Here is a 17,721-nt window from a genome sequence, read left to right on the forward strand (position 1 = left end):
CGCTACATGGGTCTATTTTGTTTAATTTTTGCTTTTTTGTATCATCTTTGTTATGGCTGTTTTTGGCTTCAATATACCTTTTTTTTTCCCACTCTAGTGTAAGTTAATGCATTTTGCTTACCTGTAGTGATGGTCAGATGAAGCCTCATCAGGCACAGCCATTTGAGCGGATTGGTTTGAGAAGTTCTTGAAGCTGGATATGTGATTTGACAGAAGAAACCACCTGGTGGCCAAATGTATAATTACAAACAGTTGTATCCATCCATCCATCCATCCCTTTTATACCGTTTGTCCCTCTCGGTATCTTAACCACATAATGTGTGATGCATTGAATGTTGTGGTTCTTTTATGGATCTTGGAAATGACGATGAATATTGATAAATGTTTCACCAAATGGTTTTTCCAGTCAAAATTAACATGTATTAATGTGTAATAAATTGTTTTTAATGTATTGTGTGTGTTTGTTGTTTGCCAACATGGTAGTATTATATGGAATGGCAGGTTGTGTAATTTTTTCTGTCTCCTTGGAAAAATTGCATATGGTCTTAAAGAGAAAGAAGAGACTATAATGTAACTTGGACACTAATGTTCAGAACAGGGGACATTTAGGTCATTTTTATTTTTTATTTTAGGTGATTTTTTTTTTTTGACACAACCTCTTTATCATCCAGCTTTTGATTTCTGGTGGTTGTTTAAGAGGGAATAAATACAACATGTGTTACCTTGTTAAACTTAATGTTTACAGTGATAAATTACACTAGTACATTCAAGAACTGACGTTGCCAAGAATCGAACCCACATCATGTGGAATAAAAGGCAGATGCGTAAACCATTACTCTACCAAAGGACTTTTTAAACATGATTGAAGTAGTGCTATTTTATATTGCTGTGGAGCGATAAATGGCTTTGATTAGGTTTGCTGTCAAATTTGCGCATGCAAATAATGCAATAACATGCGCCGTTATTCTTAGATTTTGGGCATTTTCAAAACTATTTGTATCATCTATTAAGATTCCGAATGGACCGCACCTCTCAAAAGGCCACCTTTTCAATGGCGCTTGGGCGGTTTATATGTTGTTGAATCTACCGGAAAAATCTTAACCGTGTCCTGAAGCGGTCACGTGGCGTCCTGGCAGCGAGGCTTCAAACGTCATAATTTCTGGCTCCTCGCCTACATGAACCAAGCCTCAGTATGCGCTTTGCAGAAACGGCCCCTCCATTACTCGTCTTACTCCTTGAAGCTTCAGCACATTTTTTTTGTTTAGTTTTCTGGCCTGGCGTTGATTAGTTTGTGGCTTTGCACATATTGTTTGTACTTTCTTACTATTTTTGTTTTTGTATCCTCAGTGGTGCTTTTTGTTGCCGCTTTTTTTTGTACTTTATTATTCTTATACACTACTGTAGTGTACTTTTCATTAAATATTGTAAAACTTGTTTCCTAGTCTGCTTTTGCTTTGGCGACCAACTTCTGGCTATTGCCATTGTAACAATGACCCCTCTGATCTAAAAAGACATAAATGCATAATAGCTCAATTAATTTTTGCATAACATGATGGCTGCAACGCACTGTAGCACATTAGCTAGTTAACAATAGTTGCTTGAGCATGAGCCATTTCGCCAAGCGTTGTGTCAGCTGTATGGAGCTATTTTAGGTACAAAGAAGAGAAGCGTAGCTGAGGGTAATTGTTTGTGATGCAAGTGTTTTAAGGGGCGGCAGTAGCAGCATTAGACATTTAAACTAACACAAAAACATTGCAAAAGCATCATGTTAAGGTGTATACAGAGTTGTTCTTTTACTGTATAGTAGTGCTAAGAAAAAAGGGGAGCCACGACAGTCATTCAAGCCACAGCTGTCGGGCCATCTGTAGTATTTACTAAAGTGGTATAGTACCTCGTGGCTGGTTCTTTGAATGTGAGTGTGAATGGTTGTTACCCAGTGATTGACTGGCGACCAGTCCAGCAAGTACCTTGCCTCTTACTCAAAGTCAGCTGGGATAGGTCGCATCTAGTGTAAATTTAAAATACTGGGGTATCCAGCGTAAACTCTACTGGTTCTGCAGGCTACCGCAAAGTAGGATCTTGGCATATACACATTGGTGCACATGAGTCATCCTGACTTGTTGACCGAATTGTGCTTGTCCTTCTCTGACAGGTTTGGATGAGCGGACCAACCAAGCATCTTGGGCCTCAGGTGGCGAGTCGAGTCCTTCGTACGAGCCCTCCCAGGTAAGATGACCCACACCTTAACACATTCTGAATGCCCTTTCGGCTTTGCAGCACATCATTTAACAGTCATCACATGTAGGTGATACATTGACCAGTGTGAGACCTGTAATAGATATACTGTGTTATTCTGCTTGAATGTTGTACAGTATTATGGAAGTATTGAGGTGGTCTGAAGCCATTGAGATCTTTTCTAAAGATTTAACAATGACCGGTAGTAATGATAAACCACTGTAAAATTACCGGCGGTTAGTATTACCGTTTCAAATTTTAATGATTGTAAAACCTTGATTGATTGCTGCACTTTGATAGACTCATGGTGATACTGCTCACTTTCCGGAGAAGCTGCCAGCTAGCCAAAATGCTAACATAAAGACAAGTGACGTTAATGTCTTTCCCCATTTCAAACGTCATACCCCAATCTAAACTTTTATAAACGCATTTCGTCAGAGCTGAGCTATTCATTTGTGCACATTGAGCCTACAGGTTGTGCTCTACAGAGTGATAGCTTCATACACGGACGTCACTACAACAGGAAGGGAACAAGTGACGTCACATAAACCAAAAGTGAGGCTGAAACACCCGTTTTGCCTTTATAAGTGAGAAACACTCTAGTGAAATGCTAACATAGAACATGTTTTTTTTGCTGATTAATGGTGTCGAGCAGCCAAATGTGCTGTACCACCAAAAACTAAACTGTATTTTAGACAGTTTAGTTGGGTATGCAGATTCAAGCTGTTTTTGCAAAAGCTTCACTGTGGGGCTAAATCACCTGGGAGAGGACAAAAGACTCTATGGTAGATAAAGCTGTTTGAGAAGAAGGCAATTTCAAACATGCTAAGCCAGTTTCAGTTCAAAGGAGAGCTGTCAAAGTTCAATGATTCAAGTACTTTAACTTTATTGTTATATGTAAATTAACACGTTAATGTGGATTCATCCATCATCATTATTCATCTAAATAATGCAATTAAACCATTTGGTTTTTTTTATTTATTTATTTATTTTTTTTTAATTGTCCTGCCCAGCTTCTCGGGCAAATCATATAGCAGATGTAGATGCCCATATCGGCTGTTCAGATTTACTTTACAAAAGAGAAGTGTAGGATACTTCTCTTGTTGCCTTACTTGTATTTTGACTTTATTAAATGTATTTATATTATCATTTGGTGCAGCCGGGCCGGAGCAGGAGGAGATAGAAAGAGAGAAAAAGGAAGACAGAGGGGGGAATTGTGGGGACAAGAGGGGGATTAGACAGAGAGACAAAAGCAACAACAGCAAACACAACAACAACAACAACAGAGCAACATCAGCAAATACGACATGTACAAATATGATGGTAAAAGTAATAGCAAATAAGCAGTTAGCGAAAATTAAAAAAAAAAATACAGAAATGACAATGAGCATTATTACACTAAAAATGGAGCAATATGAATACCAATAGAAATAGTGCTATTGATAATAAACAATACCAATACTTTACCTTTATTATCAACAATACAATTGTTCAAATGCAACAATACATATACGTAATGATAACTTGAGATACGAAAGAATGCAGAAAAATGGAGGGGAAAAAAGAGAAGCAACCTACATTAACCTTGTAGATTGTTATAGTAACAATAGGTTAAGCTTTGTCAGTGTGCCATGTGTTATACCCAGTTTACCCTAGGGCAACAACGTTAATATATGTTTGATGAAACGTGATTATGTGCATGAGTGTATGTGTGCATATGTACTTGTATATGTACAGTATGTGTAAATGTGTGCTTGTACAGTGAATGTATATGTACAGTATATGTATGTGTGTGTTTGTACAGTGAATGTATATGTGTAGCATGTGTATACAGTATGTGTGTTTGAACAGTGAATGTATATATACAATATGTGTATATGTGTGTTTGTACAGTGAATGTATACGTACAGTATATGTATGTGTGTGTTTTTACAGTGAATGTATATGTGTAGTATGTGTATGTGTGTGTTTGTACAGTGAGTGTATATGTACAGTATGTGTATATGTATGTTTTTACAGTGAATGTATATGTACAGTATGTGTATACAGTATGTTTGTATAATGAATGTGCGTGTGGATGTACAAACTTTTAGTGTGTAAATATGTACTGTATTTATTTGTATATGTATGTGGGAGCGTAGGTACCTATGTATGTCTGTATGTATGTGTGTGAGTATATGTACATTTTTGCATGTACAATACATTTGACTCCCAGTGTGTGCGGGAGCCAGAGTACGGCAATTAAACCATTTGCACCGCAGAATGACTCAAAATCTCTGAAACGTCCCTAAGCATTTCAGTCAGTTTGTCCAAGTAGTATTACCTTTGTGCATGCGCAAATCTGTTAGTGACTGGCTGCAGTTTTATCCAACTGTAGTCAATAAAATAAAACATTTTTTCGATACACTTGTAGTTGGACAGACTGGCTCGTACTGGATGCTAAAATCCTGCGCTGTAGCGTGTAGTAGCTCATAGTTCTAACTATGTCAGTCAGTGGACTCGATATGGAAATACATAAAAACTACAACATAGCTGATTAGGTGGAGACGCAGTTAAAAGGGGCATGGCCTGAGGGAGGACTTTGGCACGTTAATAAAAACGCACATTCTGAAGAGACAGTCAGAAAGTGGCTTGAAGATGTCCTGTAAAATAAAATCTATGCAAATTTTTTACCAAAGCCCCATCATTACATGTTATGTAGACTACAAGGAAGTGTTTTAAATGTAGAAATTAAATCATATTATGACCCCTTTAATAGATTTCTGTTACAATTTAAGCGAGTAAACGGGAGTGAGCACAAAAAAAAACGCAACAGAATATTGTCCGAAAAAATCATGTTTTTTGGAGAATTGGGGATGTTCCTACTGCACTGTATTCATGAGGAGATGCTAACTGTGCCAAACTTAAAATACCCCTGGGTTAGAACATCTGACCCTGACAATACCTACTGTGTGCCAGGGAGCTTTTGGATTCAGTGATTGAGTTCTTATGAACAAACGTCAATATTGAAAGCAGAGGTGTGTGCATGTGTGAACAGTTCTCTCCTTCTGTTTGTTTGCCCCTCACACATTGGTTGCTCTATATGTCCTATATGAATTTCATTGAATGTCAGTCTCCTGTCACTTTCTATCAGACTTCAGTTAAATGTCAGCACTTCTTTGGCCGCTGCGCCTTGTTTATCCCTCTGTGCCCTTCCCGAATGAACATCTACAGGCTATGGTAACACTGGCAGCTCGATTTGAATTATAAGACAGAGACGCTTGGGATATATTTGCTCCAGGTGCATATAAATGAGTGTTTGTGACATTGCAAGGCACAGCATCATCCAGCAGACAGCTGTTTACTCCATCAGAAGATAGGTACACTCACACTCACATATACAGCTGCAAAGGCAGCCGGCATTGATACAGAGTTGTTTTACATAGCCTAGAAAAAAATATAGCACATTTTAAAGACTTGAATGGCATATCTTAGAAAACCCCAGGAAATACTCTATTGGGAATTTTAAATTATTCCATAGTTAATTGTGACATACAGCACTTAAAAATGCAAGGTCGCACTGAAACTTCTAGTACATTTCTTTAAATCTCTCATGTAGCTAAATATGACTTTATACACCTAATAGTACTAAACACATCAATGTTTCTCAATGCTCAAGGATTTGGACAGAAAAGCACAGAGAACTGTGCTTTGTCTGCCTCAAAGGGAATTCAGACGTTCTCAGCGCTTGTTTGAGTCAAAGAGACACAAGTATGTGATCAGTCGACTGTAAACAGTCCCCAGTCCTGCCATGCTGACCTTGGCTTCCAGCCAGCCGCTGTATCCTGGGCAGCTGTGGTTGTAGGCTGGCTCTCTGACAGCCAAAGCTGTGCCCGCCGTCACAGCACGATAACCCCCAATGTCTCCTGGTGCCTTGCCCTGGCTTGATACTTGACCCTGCACGCATTCATCATGACCACATCATTGCAGCTCAAGTGGCAGTCACACACTCACCTGGAATGTAATACTTAAGGTTCTTAAACAAGGTCCAAGTGATTGAAAGGCAGGGGTTGGGGGGTGGTTAGCTGTTGCCTGCTGCCTGCATAATGCTACAGTGATCTAACAGTTTATTAGCTACAAGTGCTAGTGTCGACCCCGGGGAATAGCAATGACAGCATGTGTTAGCATCTTGTGCGGATGTAGGCCACCAGTGTTTGAGAATGAAGAGGGATCTGTGATTGATGATCAAACAATTCCGGAGGAGCAAACATAAGACTGACTATTAACTTTCCCCACTGCCTCCCTTTCCTTTCCTTCTCTAGGAGCTCTTGCTAGCCTTTCCTTCTCTAGGAGCTCTTGCTAGCCTATTACCGCTTCACACTGACAGTTATCACAATTAAAGACAACATGTTAAAGAATGTTTAATCATCCATCATGAGCAGGTGTTTTCGTTCTTTTTTTATTTAAGTATGTCAGTGGTTTAACATCTTTTCCTGGTTCTGCTGCAGTGGACAGGAAATGCTGCTTGTGTTAGTTGTGGGCTATAAACTTGTATGTGCTTGTGTGTGTTTGCACTGACTGTTGTTGTCAGTCACTATGTTACATACGACAAGGGGAAGGAGACGGCAGGACAACAGGAGGTCTAGCTCAACAGGTTTTATTTGAGCTTGATGATTACGTAGGGTGTGTATGCTACTATGTGTGTGTATGCAGGGCTATGTGTGGAAGTTAACCAAATATAAGTTACCAGAGGTTGTTGTAAGTGCGTGTTGGTTGTGGCAGCAAACAAGTCCAGAAGGGGCGAAGCAAAAGAGGTTTGTGATCCAAGCGAGGGGTCGAAGGTCGAGGAAGGCAGTCAGAGTCCAGGGGGAAGATCGGCTGCTGAGGCGCACAGCTCACTGCTGAGACACGGAGGTATGAATCAGGGCTACGTTCCGACGTGGAGTAGTCAGCGGACTGAGCCTTTATGCTGCTGCCTCTCGTCAAGACCAGGTGTGTTGATTGAGGATTTCCTCCGGCTGTGGAGGCGTGTGGGGGCGTGTCCTGCGGTGCTTGCAGCAGAGCCTCTAAGTGCTGCTGCTGAGGAGGGAGAAGCAGACTGCGCATGCGCCGTAACAGTGCCCCCCCTCTTATGCGAGGCTCCCGACGAGCGCCGGAGAGCTCCAGGTTTGGCCCTATAGAAGTCCTCCAGAAGGGAGGGATCAGCAAGGTAGGAGGCCGGCACCCAAGATCTATCCTCTGGACCATAACCCTCCCAATCTACCAAAAATACCAGTCCCCTACCTTGCCGACGGACCCCAAGGATCTCCTTGACGGTCCACACTGGGTCACCGTTATCCAGAATTCTAGGAGGGGGTGTAGGGTCAGGGGCAGAGAGTGGAGAACTGGAGACAGGCTTAATCTGGGATACATGGACCACCGGATGTCACTTCACAGAGGGGGGAAGAGACAGTCTAACAGATGCTGGATTAATGATGGCCTCCACCGTATACGGTCCAACAACACGGGGTGCCAGTTTACGGGATGGTACCTGTAGGTGGAGGTCCTTGGCCCGTAACAGGACTTGTTGTCCAGGAGTGTAGGATGGAGCCGGAATGCGCCGCGGGTTTGCACTACGGCACATTCTCTCGGAGGCCCTCTACAGGGCAGCACGGGCGGTCTTCCAAATCTGACGGCATCTCTTGATGTGCCTGCGAGAAGAAGGGACGGCCGCTTCGGCCTCCTGTTGGGGAAACATCGGGGGTTGATAACCGAGGGAGCACTCGAATGGTGACAAACCGGTGGCCAAGCTCTTCATAAAATTGTAGGCAAACTCGACCCAGGGCAATAACTTGCTCCAAGAGGCAGGTTGGCGGGCGGCAACACAGCGTAGCATGTTCGACACACATTGGTTTGTCCTCTCCGCTTGCCCATTACTCTGTGGGTGGTATCCTGATGTAAGACTGAGCGTAGCCCCAATCCCCTTACAAAATGCCTGCCACACCCGGGAAGTGAACTGGGGGCCACGGTCAGACACAATGTCCATGGGTATGCCATGCTGCTTGACCACATGAGTGGTAAGGAGGTCGGCCGTCTCGGAAGAAGAAGGAAGTTTAGGCAGAGGAACAAAGTGTGCGGCTTTGGAGAAGCGATCAACGATGGTAAGAATGGTGGTGTTACCTCGGGATGGGGGAATCCAGTGATGAAATCCAGCGCGATGTGTGACCAGGGACAACCGGGGACAGGAAGGGGGCACAGTAGGCCCGCCGGCGGTCTGTGGGAAGACTTGTTGCGAGAACAGGTACTGCATGCTGCGATAAACTCACGGGTATCCATAGCCATCGATGGCCACCAGAACCGGCGGCGGATGAAGGAGAGTGTGCGCTGGAATCCCGGATGGCAGGAGACGATGCTGGAATGCCCCCAGTCCAGGACTCTGGGACGTAGCTCTCGGGGAACAAAGAGCCTGTTGGGGGGTCCGCCCCCAGGTCCGGGATTGGAGCGCAGGGCAGCCTGGACCTGGTTCTCCACTTCCCAGGTGACCATGCCGATAATACGGGCTGGAGGAAGGATGGGTTCTTCTGAGACGGTGCAAGCGGGCTCCTCCGAGAATTGCCGGGACAGGGCATCAGCCTTAGTATTGCAGGAGCCCGGCCTGAACGAGAGGACATAGTCAAACCGGCAAAAGAATTGGGACCAGTGGGCCTGCTGGTCATTCAGCCTTCTAGCGGACCGGACATGCAGGAGGTTGCGGTGATCCGTGAGGACCTGAAATTGGTGTTTTTCCCCTTCAAGCCAGTGTCTCCACTCCGTTAAAGCATCATGGACTGCCAGCAGCTCCCTGTTACCGGCATCATAGTTACGTTCTGCGGGCGAAAAGCGTCTGGAAAAATAAGCACATGGATGGATACTGTTGTCCAACTTGGAGCGCTGAGACAACACTGCCCCAATCCTGGAATCGGAGGTGTCCACCTCCACAATAAACGGACAGTCTGGGTCAGGGTGAACAAGGATGGGGGCGGAGACAAAACTCCTCTTGAGGCTCCAAAAGGCCATCCCGGCCTCTCGGGTCCACTGAAAGGGAATGTTGGTAGACGTGAGAGCATGGAGTGGTGCAGCCAACTTACTGAAGTCCTTAATGAATCGTCGGTAAAATCCCGCGAATCCCAGGAAGCGCCTCAGCTCCGTCCGAGTAGAAGGCTGGGGCCACTCTACCACTGCCTCCACCTTCTTCGGGTCAGCCTTGATGTGAACTCTTTCAATGATAAAGCCCAGAAAGTCAACAGATGTTGCGTGAAACTCACATTTCTCTGCTTTCACGAAAAGGCGGTTCTCCAGGAGTCGCTGAAGAACTAGGCGGACGTGTCGGTGATGCTCCTGCAGATCTTTAGAAAAAATTAGAATGCATCTAAGTAAACAACAACAAACCGATCGATCATGTCTCTTAGAACGTCGTTCACAAGGGCTTGGAAGTGGCCCAAATGCGTATTGAATGCCGTTTTCCACTCATCACCCTCCTTGATGCGCACCAGGTGGTAGGCATTACGTAAATCCAACTTTGTGAAAATGGTGGCAGGGGTAAGGGGCTCAAAAGAGGAGCTCAGGAGGGGTAGTGGGTACTTGTTCTTAACGGTAATGCAATTGAGTTGTCGGTAGTCAATACAGGGTCGTAAAGAACCATCCTTCTTGTTAACAAAAAAAAACCCCGCTGCCACCGAAGACTTGGATGGGGTGATAATCCCGGAGGTGAGAGACTCTGAGATGTAGTCCCTCATGGCTTGCTTTTCAGGGAGGGACAGATTATACAGGCGGCTGGATGGGAGGACTGCGTTGGGGATCAGGTCGATCGCACAGTCGTAGGGTCTGTGGGGCGGGAGAGAAAGAGCTTGTTCCTTGCTGAAGACAGCTGCCAGGTCATGGTTAGACAAAGGAACACGGGAAAGATCGGGAGGTGGTGAAGTGGGCTTGGGTCTGCAAGGGGGAGATGCTGCCGACCTGAGGCAGTGTGCGTAACAGGGGGTGCTCCATGCCAGTATCTTGCCAGATGACCAGGATATGTGGGGGTCAGGTTGACAAAGCCAGGAGCGGCCGAGGGCAAGGGGGGCTACTGGGGAATTCCAGTACCCAGAGGCTGATGGTCTCAGTATGGTTGCCCGAGAGGGTCAACGACAGGGGTATAGTGCGGTGTTTGATGGGGCCCAAAGGGTGTCCGTCCAAGGCTTGAGCAGAGATGAAGGTATCGAGAGGAACCATGGGGATCCCGGCTTGTCGGGCGTAATCCAGGTCGATTAAACTCTCGTCGGCCCCGGAGTCCAAATAGGCCCCAACTGATAATGTCCTTGAGTTTCAGGCCAAGGTTGCGGGAAAAAGTATGCCAGGATCCTTTTTTTTTTTTTCTAAGGTGGGGACGGCGATATGGCTCATCAGAATCCCCCTTGGTTGGAGAGCCAGATCCTTCGGTCGTGAAGGACTGTGGCGGATAATGTGGTCCGCAAGGCCGCAGTAGAGGCAGAGACGTTGCCGGAATCTTCTATCCCGTTCCTCGATTGACAATCGAGACCTGCCTATCTGCATCGGCTCCGTGATGGTAGTAGGAGACATAATCGGGGGAAATGTCTGTCCTGCGGGGCATCGGTCGGCAGGTCGGGGTAGGGGTGTCGATGTGAAGCTGGCGGAGGTAAGGTCTCTCTCTGCGGCACGTTCTAGAAGTCTCTGGTCGTAAAGCAGGGCCAGTTCGATGAGCTCACGGCAGGAGGAAGGTCGGTCCCGCAGTATGCCGTCCTTTATGGTCTCGCTAAGGCCTCTCCTGTAAGCGCTCTGTAGTGCTTTGTCTCCCCATTCGCTGTCAACTGCCAGAGTGCGGAACTCCAGCGTGTAAGCGGCCACGGAGCGGGAGCCCTGCCGGATGGCGTGCAGCCTAGCGGCGGCGTCCCCCCGCATCGGCTGGGTTGGCCGAAGACTGCTAGGAACTCAGTTCGAAAGGCAACGTAATCGGAGCTCAGTCCCAAAGTCTTATTAATAGCTGCCGTGGCCCACTTCAATGCTGGACCCGAAAGCAGCGAAAACATGAATGCTATCTTAGCACCATCGGTAGCATAACGAGACTGTTGGTGTTGAAAGATGAACTCACACTGCACCAGGAAGCCTCTGCAAAGTTCAAAATCCCCCTCGAAAGATTTAGGACTGGCAATCTTGGGTTCCCGAGGTTGAGGCTGTTCTCCTGTGGAGGGTGTCGCTGGGGTGCCCAGGTCAGGCGTGGGGGGTGTTACCTGGCTTGGACTGAGGGTGTTCAATCTAGCCAGCAGACTAGAGAAGGCGACGTCCAGATGGTCCTCCAATTTGGAGAAACGGTTTTGGTGTTGCTGGAGTACTGTCAGCATGGCAGACATCTCAGGTGTCAAGGGGGCTCGGGACAGAGGGTTAGCCTGAGATCTCCGCGTGCCGTCTGGTTCCATCATGGCCGGAACGTACTGTTACATACGACAAGGGGAAGGAGATGGCACGACAACAGGAGGTCTAGCTCAACGGGTTTTATTTGAGCTTGATGATTACGTAGGGTGTGTATGCTACTATGTGTGTGTATGCAGGGCTATGTGTATAAGTTAACCAAATATAAGTTACCAGAGGTTGTTGTAAGTGCGTGTTGGTTGTGGCAGCAAACAAGTCCAGAAGGGGCGAAGCAAAATAGGTTTGTGATCCAAGCGAGGGGTCGAAGGTCGAGGAAGGCAGTCAGAGTCCAGGGGGAAGATCCGCAGGTGAGGCGCACAGCTCACTGCGGAGACACGGAGGTATGAATCAGGGCTACGTTCCGGCGTGGAGTAGTCAGCGGAGTGAGCCTTTATGCTGCTGCCTCTCGTCAAGACCAGGGGTGTTGATTGAGGATTGCCTCCGGCTGTGGAGGCGTGTGGGGGCGTGTCCTGCGGTGCTTGCAGCAGAGCCTCTAAGTCACATATGTCAGAGTCAAGGCCCGCTGGCCATATCCGGCCCGCGAGAAGGTTTTTTACGGCCCTTGGGATGATCTTGATTTATTATTAGAACCGGCCCGCAGACCGCAGATCTTTTACACGCACCAAGCGGATGCCGGTCCAAGGTTCCGAAAGGGGGCGAGCGGCCCGCCGGGACGCGCCTGCCGGCCGAAGGGCTGCAGCCCGGCCGTCAGTCGCGGAGCCCGCCGTGCCACGCGCGCCAAGGGGGCGGGCCGAAACCCGGCCCCGAGGCCCTGAGACTTCTGCTTTGTTTCCCCAAACCGCGCGTCACCGCCGGGCCCGCACCACCGTCGGGCTGCAGCCCGAGCGTCGGTGGCGGAACCCGTCATGTGCCGCGCGCGCCAAGCGGAGCGGGGGGGTCAAGCGGGCCGAAACCCGCAGGCCACCCCCTCACCACGAGGCCCTGAGACTTCTGCGTTTGACCCCTACGCGCGGCCCGTCGGGACGCGCCCGCCGTCAAGCCACGAGGGCCAGCCGTCGGGTCGCGGAGCCCGCCGTGCCACGCGCGCCAAGGGGCGGGCCGAAACCAGCGGGGGGTTTCGGGCACCCAACTCGCCTCCCTCCCACGGAGGGAGGAGGGGGGTTTAATGTGAACATTACTGTGCAATCACATATTTAGAGTTTTTACTCAATTCAAGTTTAAAAGTTAAAGTTTAATATTTGTTTTCACTGCATGTTACTTCTCCTTAAACAAAGTGTTGTTTTTGATTTATAGATTTTTGCACTTTATTTTATTGTATTTCAATTTAATTATATTTTAAAAATATTTCAGTTGAGTGGATGATAGAAAATTGCTATTATTGTTTTTTTCTTTGAAGTAAATTTAGCCCACTTTTGCTAAAATAGAAAATATAGGCTACTGATGGTGCCTTGAATACCGGTTTCTTTCATTTAATGTTCATGTTATGGGGATTTTTATATAAAGGAAATTTGTCTTTTGTGTCTGTTGAAAATTAAAGATTACTGACAGAGCCATAAGAAAATATTGCTTTATTTATCTGATCATATTGGAATATATTTGTTAGGTTTTCAGTAGGTTCAATTAGGTTCACTAGACTATATGCGTCATTTAAAAATTTTTCAATGAACATTCGAACAGTCCGGCCCTCGGCTTGTAGCTAAATTTTTTATTTGGCCCTCCGTCCATTTGACTTTGACACCCCTGCTCTAAGTGCTGCTGCTGAGGAGGGAGAAGCAGACTGCGCGTGCGCCATAACACACTACGTTTCCATGCAATAAATTAGTCTGATTTCTCAAATAGTTAGTTTTTTTGTATTTTCACACCTATGTCTGAAATCAAAGTGTCCATGCACTCTCTCTAATGAGACTATGGTCATACGCCATGTGCCTCCCGTACACTGGGGGGCGCTATTTCCTTTTAGGGCAGATAAATGAATTTCTCTTCCGGTTGACTTATGACGTCACACTATCGACTATCCATTTGCGGATCCTTACAACTTGTTTTAAGTGATGTCTGCTGTAATATTGAATTGAATTGAATTTAAGTATTTATTTATTGGCACAGATTACAAATATTATGTCTCTAATAGCTATGTTGATGTTAAATAGCAGACAGCATCAGAAAAGGATTTTGGATTGCGCTACGGACATTGCGCTATCAAGAATGTATTGGGGCGGATGCAGGTTGGATGCAATGAAAGACCGGCGGAAGAGTTTTTTCGAAGAAATTTTCGGATGAAAATCATGGAAACAAAACTTCTGACTGTCTCAAAGTTCATCCAAAAGGCTCTGTTGATTGATGGAAGGAGATTTAAATCTGAAGGAAAAAAAACGTTTGTGCCCCGACTGATATCTAGAGGAAGGTTGCTATTGTTCTCGACTATCTTGCCAGTTGTGCGGAAAGTTATTCAGTTGGCTTGTACAAATGCAGCGTGAAGAGGTTTGTGCACACTTTATTATTCGCCTTTAATATACCTTCTTCATTATCTTTCATCTCATTCGTATTTCGTTCGGGAGTCCGAATTAAGCCGGCAATTCATGTTTCCTTAGCTACCTTCTTAAATAAATCTTTGTTACTTTTTTCTACCACGGATGCACTTCAAAATGTTTTGTTCTTTTAATTTATGAAGCAAATAAACAGTCTCCTCTATTTACAATTGTTGCTATGTTTTTATTGAACGGTATCTTGCTTCCGGGTTGTTTTCCGCGCCTTGAGACGGGCACATGCACGATTATAAGTGTCCTGTCCTGCCACACACCCCCCCTTGAGAGATTTGGTTTCCATTTGCATCATCCAGGTGTGTTAGTCCGACTTTTCAAAAACCAAACACCATCAGATTAAGGTGGGCTGTAGGAAGCTAATTTATAGCAAAACTATTTGAGAAGTCCTACTAATTCAGTGCATGGACACGTACTGATTGTCTGTTCAGGGTGTGAATAACAGTGTGCGCGGTCTGGCAGCAGCACAATCGGGAACCTTTGAGGATTCCCTCCACGCAGAGCACAGCCTTTTAAATTCCTCCGTCACAATCCACTCACAAAAAAAGATGGATATTAAGATTGAGTTTTTAAAATATTTATTGCAAAGGGTACAAGTTCTCCGAAATAAGTCTGCAGAAATGGAAGCCAACTGCTGCCTGTGATCTCCCTAGTGGAAGCTAATGCAGCTTGGGAAGCTGTGTTTGACTGAAGCACATAACAATTTTAACAGGGCTAGGGATTAGCGCTGTAACGGAGTGTCTTTTATTATTTGGAAACCCAAGTTTTGAAAAACCATGCTGTGGCCGATATTTAGACCTAAGCCTCTGAAGCAGATAACTGTCATGAAAAGGTACTGTTAAGCTGCAGGAGAAAAAAAAGCAATTTTTTAAAGCTGCAGGCACCTACGAATGAGGTCGGATTGCATCTTTTAGATTTACCCCCTTCTGTGAAACAACACTAAGGAGAATTATACTTTTTCAACAGAAAAAGTTGTCGAATCAAAAATCAAGACAGAAAGGCACATTACATTTAAAATATGCAGTGGAACCTGCAATAAAGTCAACCATAAAACCTTTTAGGATGCCTCAGATTTGGTCATATTACAAAACAACGTTGCCCATCGGAAGTAATGTAAAGTGAATGAATTTGATCCAAGGTTAAACATCAACAAATAAAGGACCAGGTGTGTCACAATAATAGGGATGTGAATCATACAACAACTCACTATTCGAATTGATTCCGATTATTGAGGTGACGATTTTTGCAATATATTATTTCGTATAAAATTATAATAGAACCTTTTTAAAACAGGTTACAAAAGCTCCTCTTGGCTGCTGACGTGTTACGACATACGCAGCGAATAAGCGCAGAGATGGCCTAAAAAATTATTTTAAAAAATTGTATCTTAAAAAAAAGGTTTTATTACTTTTTTTAACTTTTATTTTAAAAATGATTGTTGAAAATTACACATCAATTGAGAATTGGAATACATCAAAAATAAATAGATTATTGAAAATCATAAATTGATTTAGAATTGGATTAAATCAGAATCGTGATTCAGATGTAATCAATTTTTTTCAGTATCACTGCACAATAAGGTCCATTTTCAGGTTTATCATCATCATATTTCTCCTTTTTGCCTTCACTCGTAAGAAATAGCTCTCAAAATGCAAAATTAATAGTTTTAGTGGTGTGTTGGATGATGTAAAACAATGTAAGCACATCGAAACGCAAACTGACTTGTTGGGAATATGTGATGTCTACATACCACCTACTTCAGAGAAAAGGATGCACCTATGTTTTCCACCACAAAGAGCATACACAACTGATTTTTGCAACAAATGTGTTTTGTACCCTTTCTAATACTAATTAGGACTATAGGTTTTAATTAGTGAAGTTGCCCAATAATGTGCTTAATATTCTGATCTCTTCCCCCAGGCTTTCACAGACAGCCCTCATTATGGCGATCATTTGAGTGACAGTCGATTAGTGTGCCATGAAGGATTGTCCCCAACACCTTTTATGAACTCCAACATAATGGGTAAGTAAGTGATTCTTTTCAAATCACTCTTGTCATGCCCTTTGGTAGTGGAAAGACATAGTGTTAAAATAAAAGCCTTAATGGCGTTAGGGCACATCATTCATCTGGAGGTAGCAGAACTGAGGGTCCCGACTACTTGGATAATCTTTACCCTCTCCTGCTGTCTTTATTCCCTCTGTTAATCCCCTTTCCCTTTCTGTAACTCTCTCTTGACCCTCCCCCAGGCTAGAAGTCACACCATCAGTATAGCTTTCCATCATAAGAAGCTCTCCTGGCCGTCACAACCTCCCTAAGCTAGCAACATTGTAAACAGGGTGGAGGATGTGGCACGAGGGGTTAAACAAGTCTATTGTATTGCAGACCACATATGTCTAATGTAGAAGCTATTCTAAATCATTAAATGCGGCATTCGGCTTGTCATTGGTCCCTTAATAGGACCATTACTTGGTTTTCTGAGATGTGCATTTCTTCATCACCCGCAAAAATGGTGTCTCCTTTTTCAATTTTGACTATTCATAATATACATTTTAGTGTTGATAAAACCCACTTCAACACTAGGAACCATACTTTAAAGGCCTACTGAAATGAGATTTTCTTATTTAAACGGGGATAGCAGATCCATTCTATGTGTCATACTTGATCATTCCGCGATATTGCCATATTTTTGCTGAAAGGATTTAGTAGAGAACATCGACGATAAAGTTCGCAACTTTTGGTCGCTGATAAAAAAGCCTTGCCTGTACCGGAAGTAGCGTGACATCACAGGTTGTGGAGCTCCTCACATCTGCACATTGTTTACAATCATGGCCACAAGCAGCGAGAGCGATTCGGACCGAGAAAGCGACGATTACGCCATTAATTTGAGCGAGGATGAAAGATTTGTGGATGAGGAAAGTGAAAGTGAAGGACTAGAGGGCAGTGGAAGCGATTCAGATAGGGAAGATGCTGTGAGAGGCGGGTTGGACCTGATATTCAGCTGGGAATGACTAAAACAGTAAATAAACACAAGACATATATACACTCTATTAGCCACAACACAACCAGGTTTATATTTAATATGCCACAAATTAATCCCACATAACAAACACCTCCCCCCTCCCGTCCACATAACCCGCCAATACAAATCAAACACCCGCACAACACACTCAATCCCACAGCCCAAAGTACCGTTCACCTCCCCAAAGTTCATACAGCACATATATTTCCCCAAAGTTACGTACGTGACATGCACATAGCGGCACGCACGTACGGGCAAGCGATCAAATGTTTGGAAACTGCAGCTGCGTACTCACGGTAGCGCGTATCCAACTCCAAGTCCTCCTGGTAAGAGTCTCTGTTGTCCCATCTCCACAAGCATGCGTATCCAACTCAAAGTTCTCCTGGTAAGAGTCTATGTTGTCCCAGTTCTCCACAGGCCAATGGTAAAGCTTGACTGTCATCGTTCGGGAATGTAAACAATGAAACGCCGGCTACGACGTAGCCGCTACGTGTTTGTGTTGCTGCAGCCGGCCGCTAATACACCGCTTCCCACCTACAGCTTTCTTCTTTGCTATCTCCATT

The 17,721-nt window shown here is 44.9% G+C and overlaps 1 protein-coding gene across 2 annotated transcripts in view; it reads left to right on the plus strand.

The window, feature by feature from the left end:
• tcf12 (transcription factor 12) overlaps nt 1-17,721 on the plus strand; it is a 206,672-nt gene that overhangs the window by 39,352 nt on the left and 149,599 nt on the right. For both annotated transcript variants that reach the window (XM_062027644.1, XM_062027653.1), the window contains exons 4-5: nt 2,153-2,226; nt 16,059-16,161. In XM_062027644.1, coding sequence (XP_061883628.1) covers nt 2,153-2,226; nt 16,059-16,161 — 177 coding nt within the window. The remainder of the gene's footprint in view (nt 1-2,152; nt 2,227-16,058; nt 16,162-17,721) is intronic.

The sequence above is a fragment of the Entelurus aequoreus genome, linkage group LG02, assembly GCF_033978785.1.
Source record: "Entelurus aequoreus isolate RoL-2023_Sb linkage group LG02, RoL_Eaeq_v1.1, whole genome shotgun sequence".
Lineage (NCBI taxonomy): Eukaryota > Metazoa > Chordata > Actinopteri > Syngnathiformes > Syngnathidae > Entelurus > Entelurus aequoreus.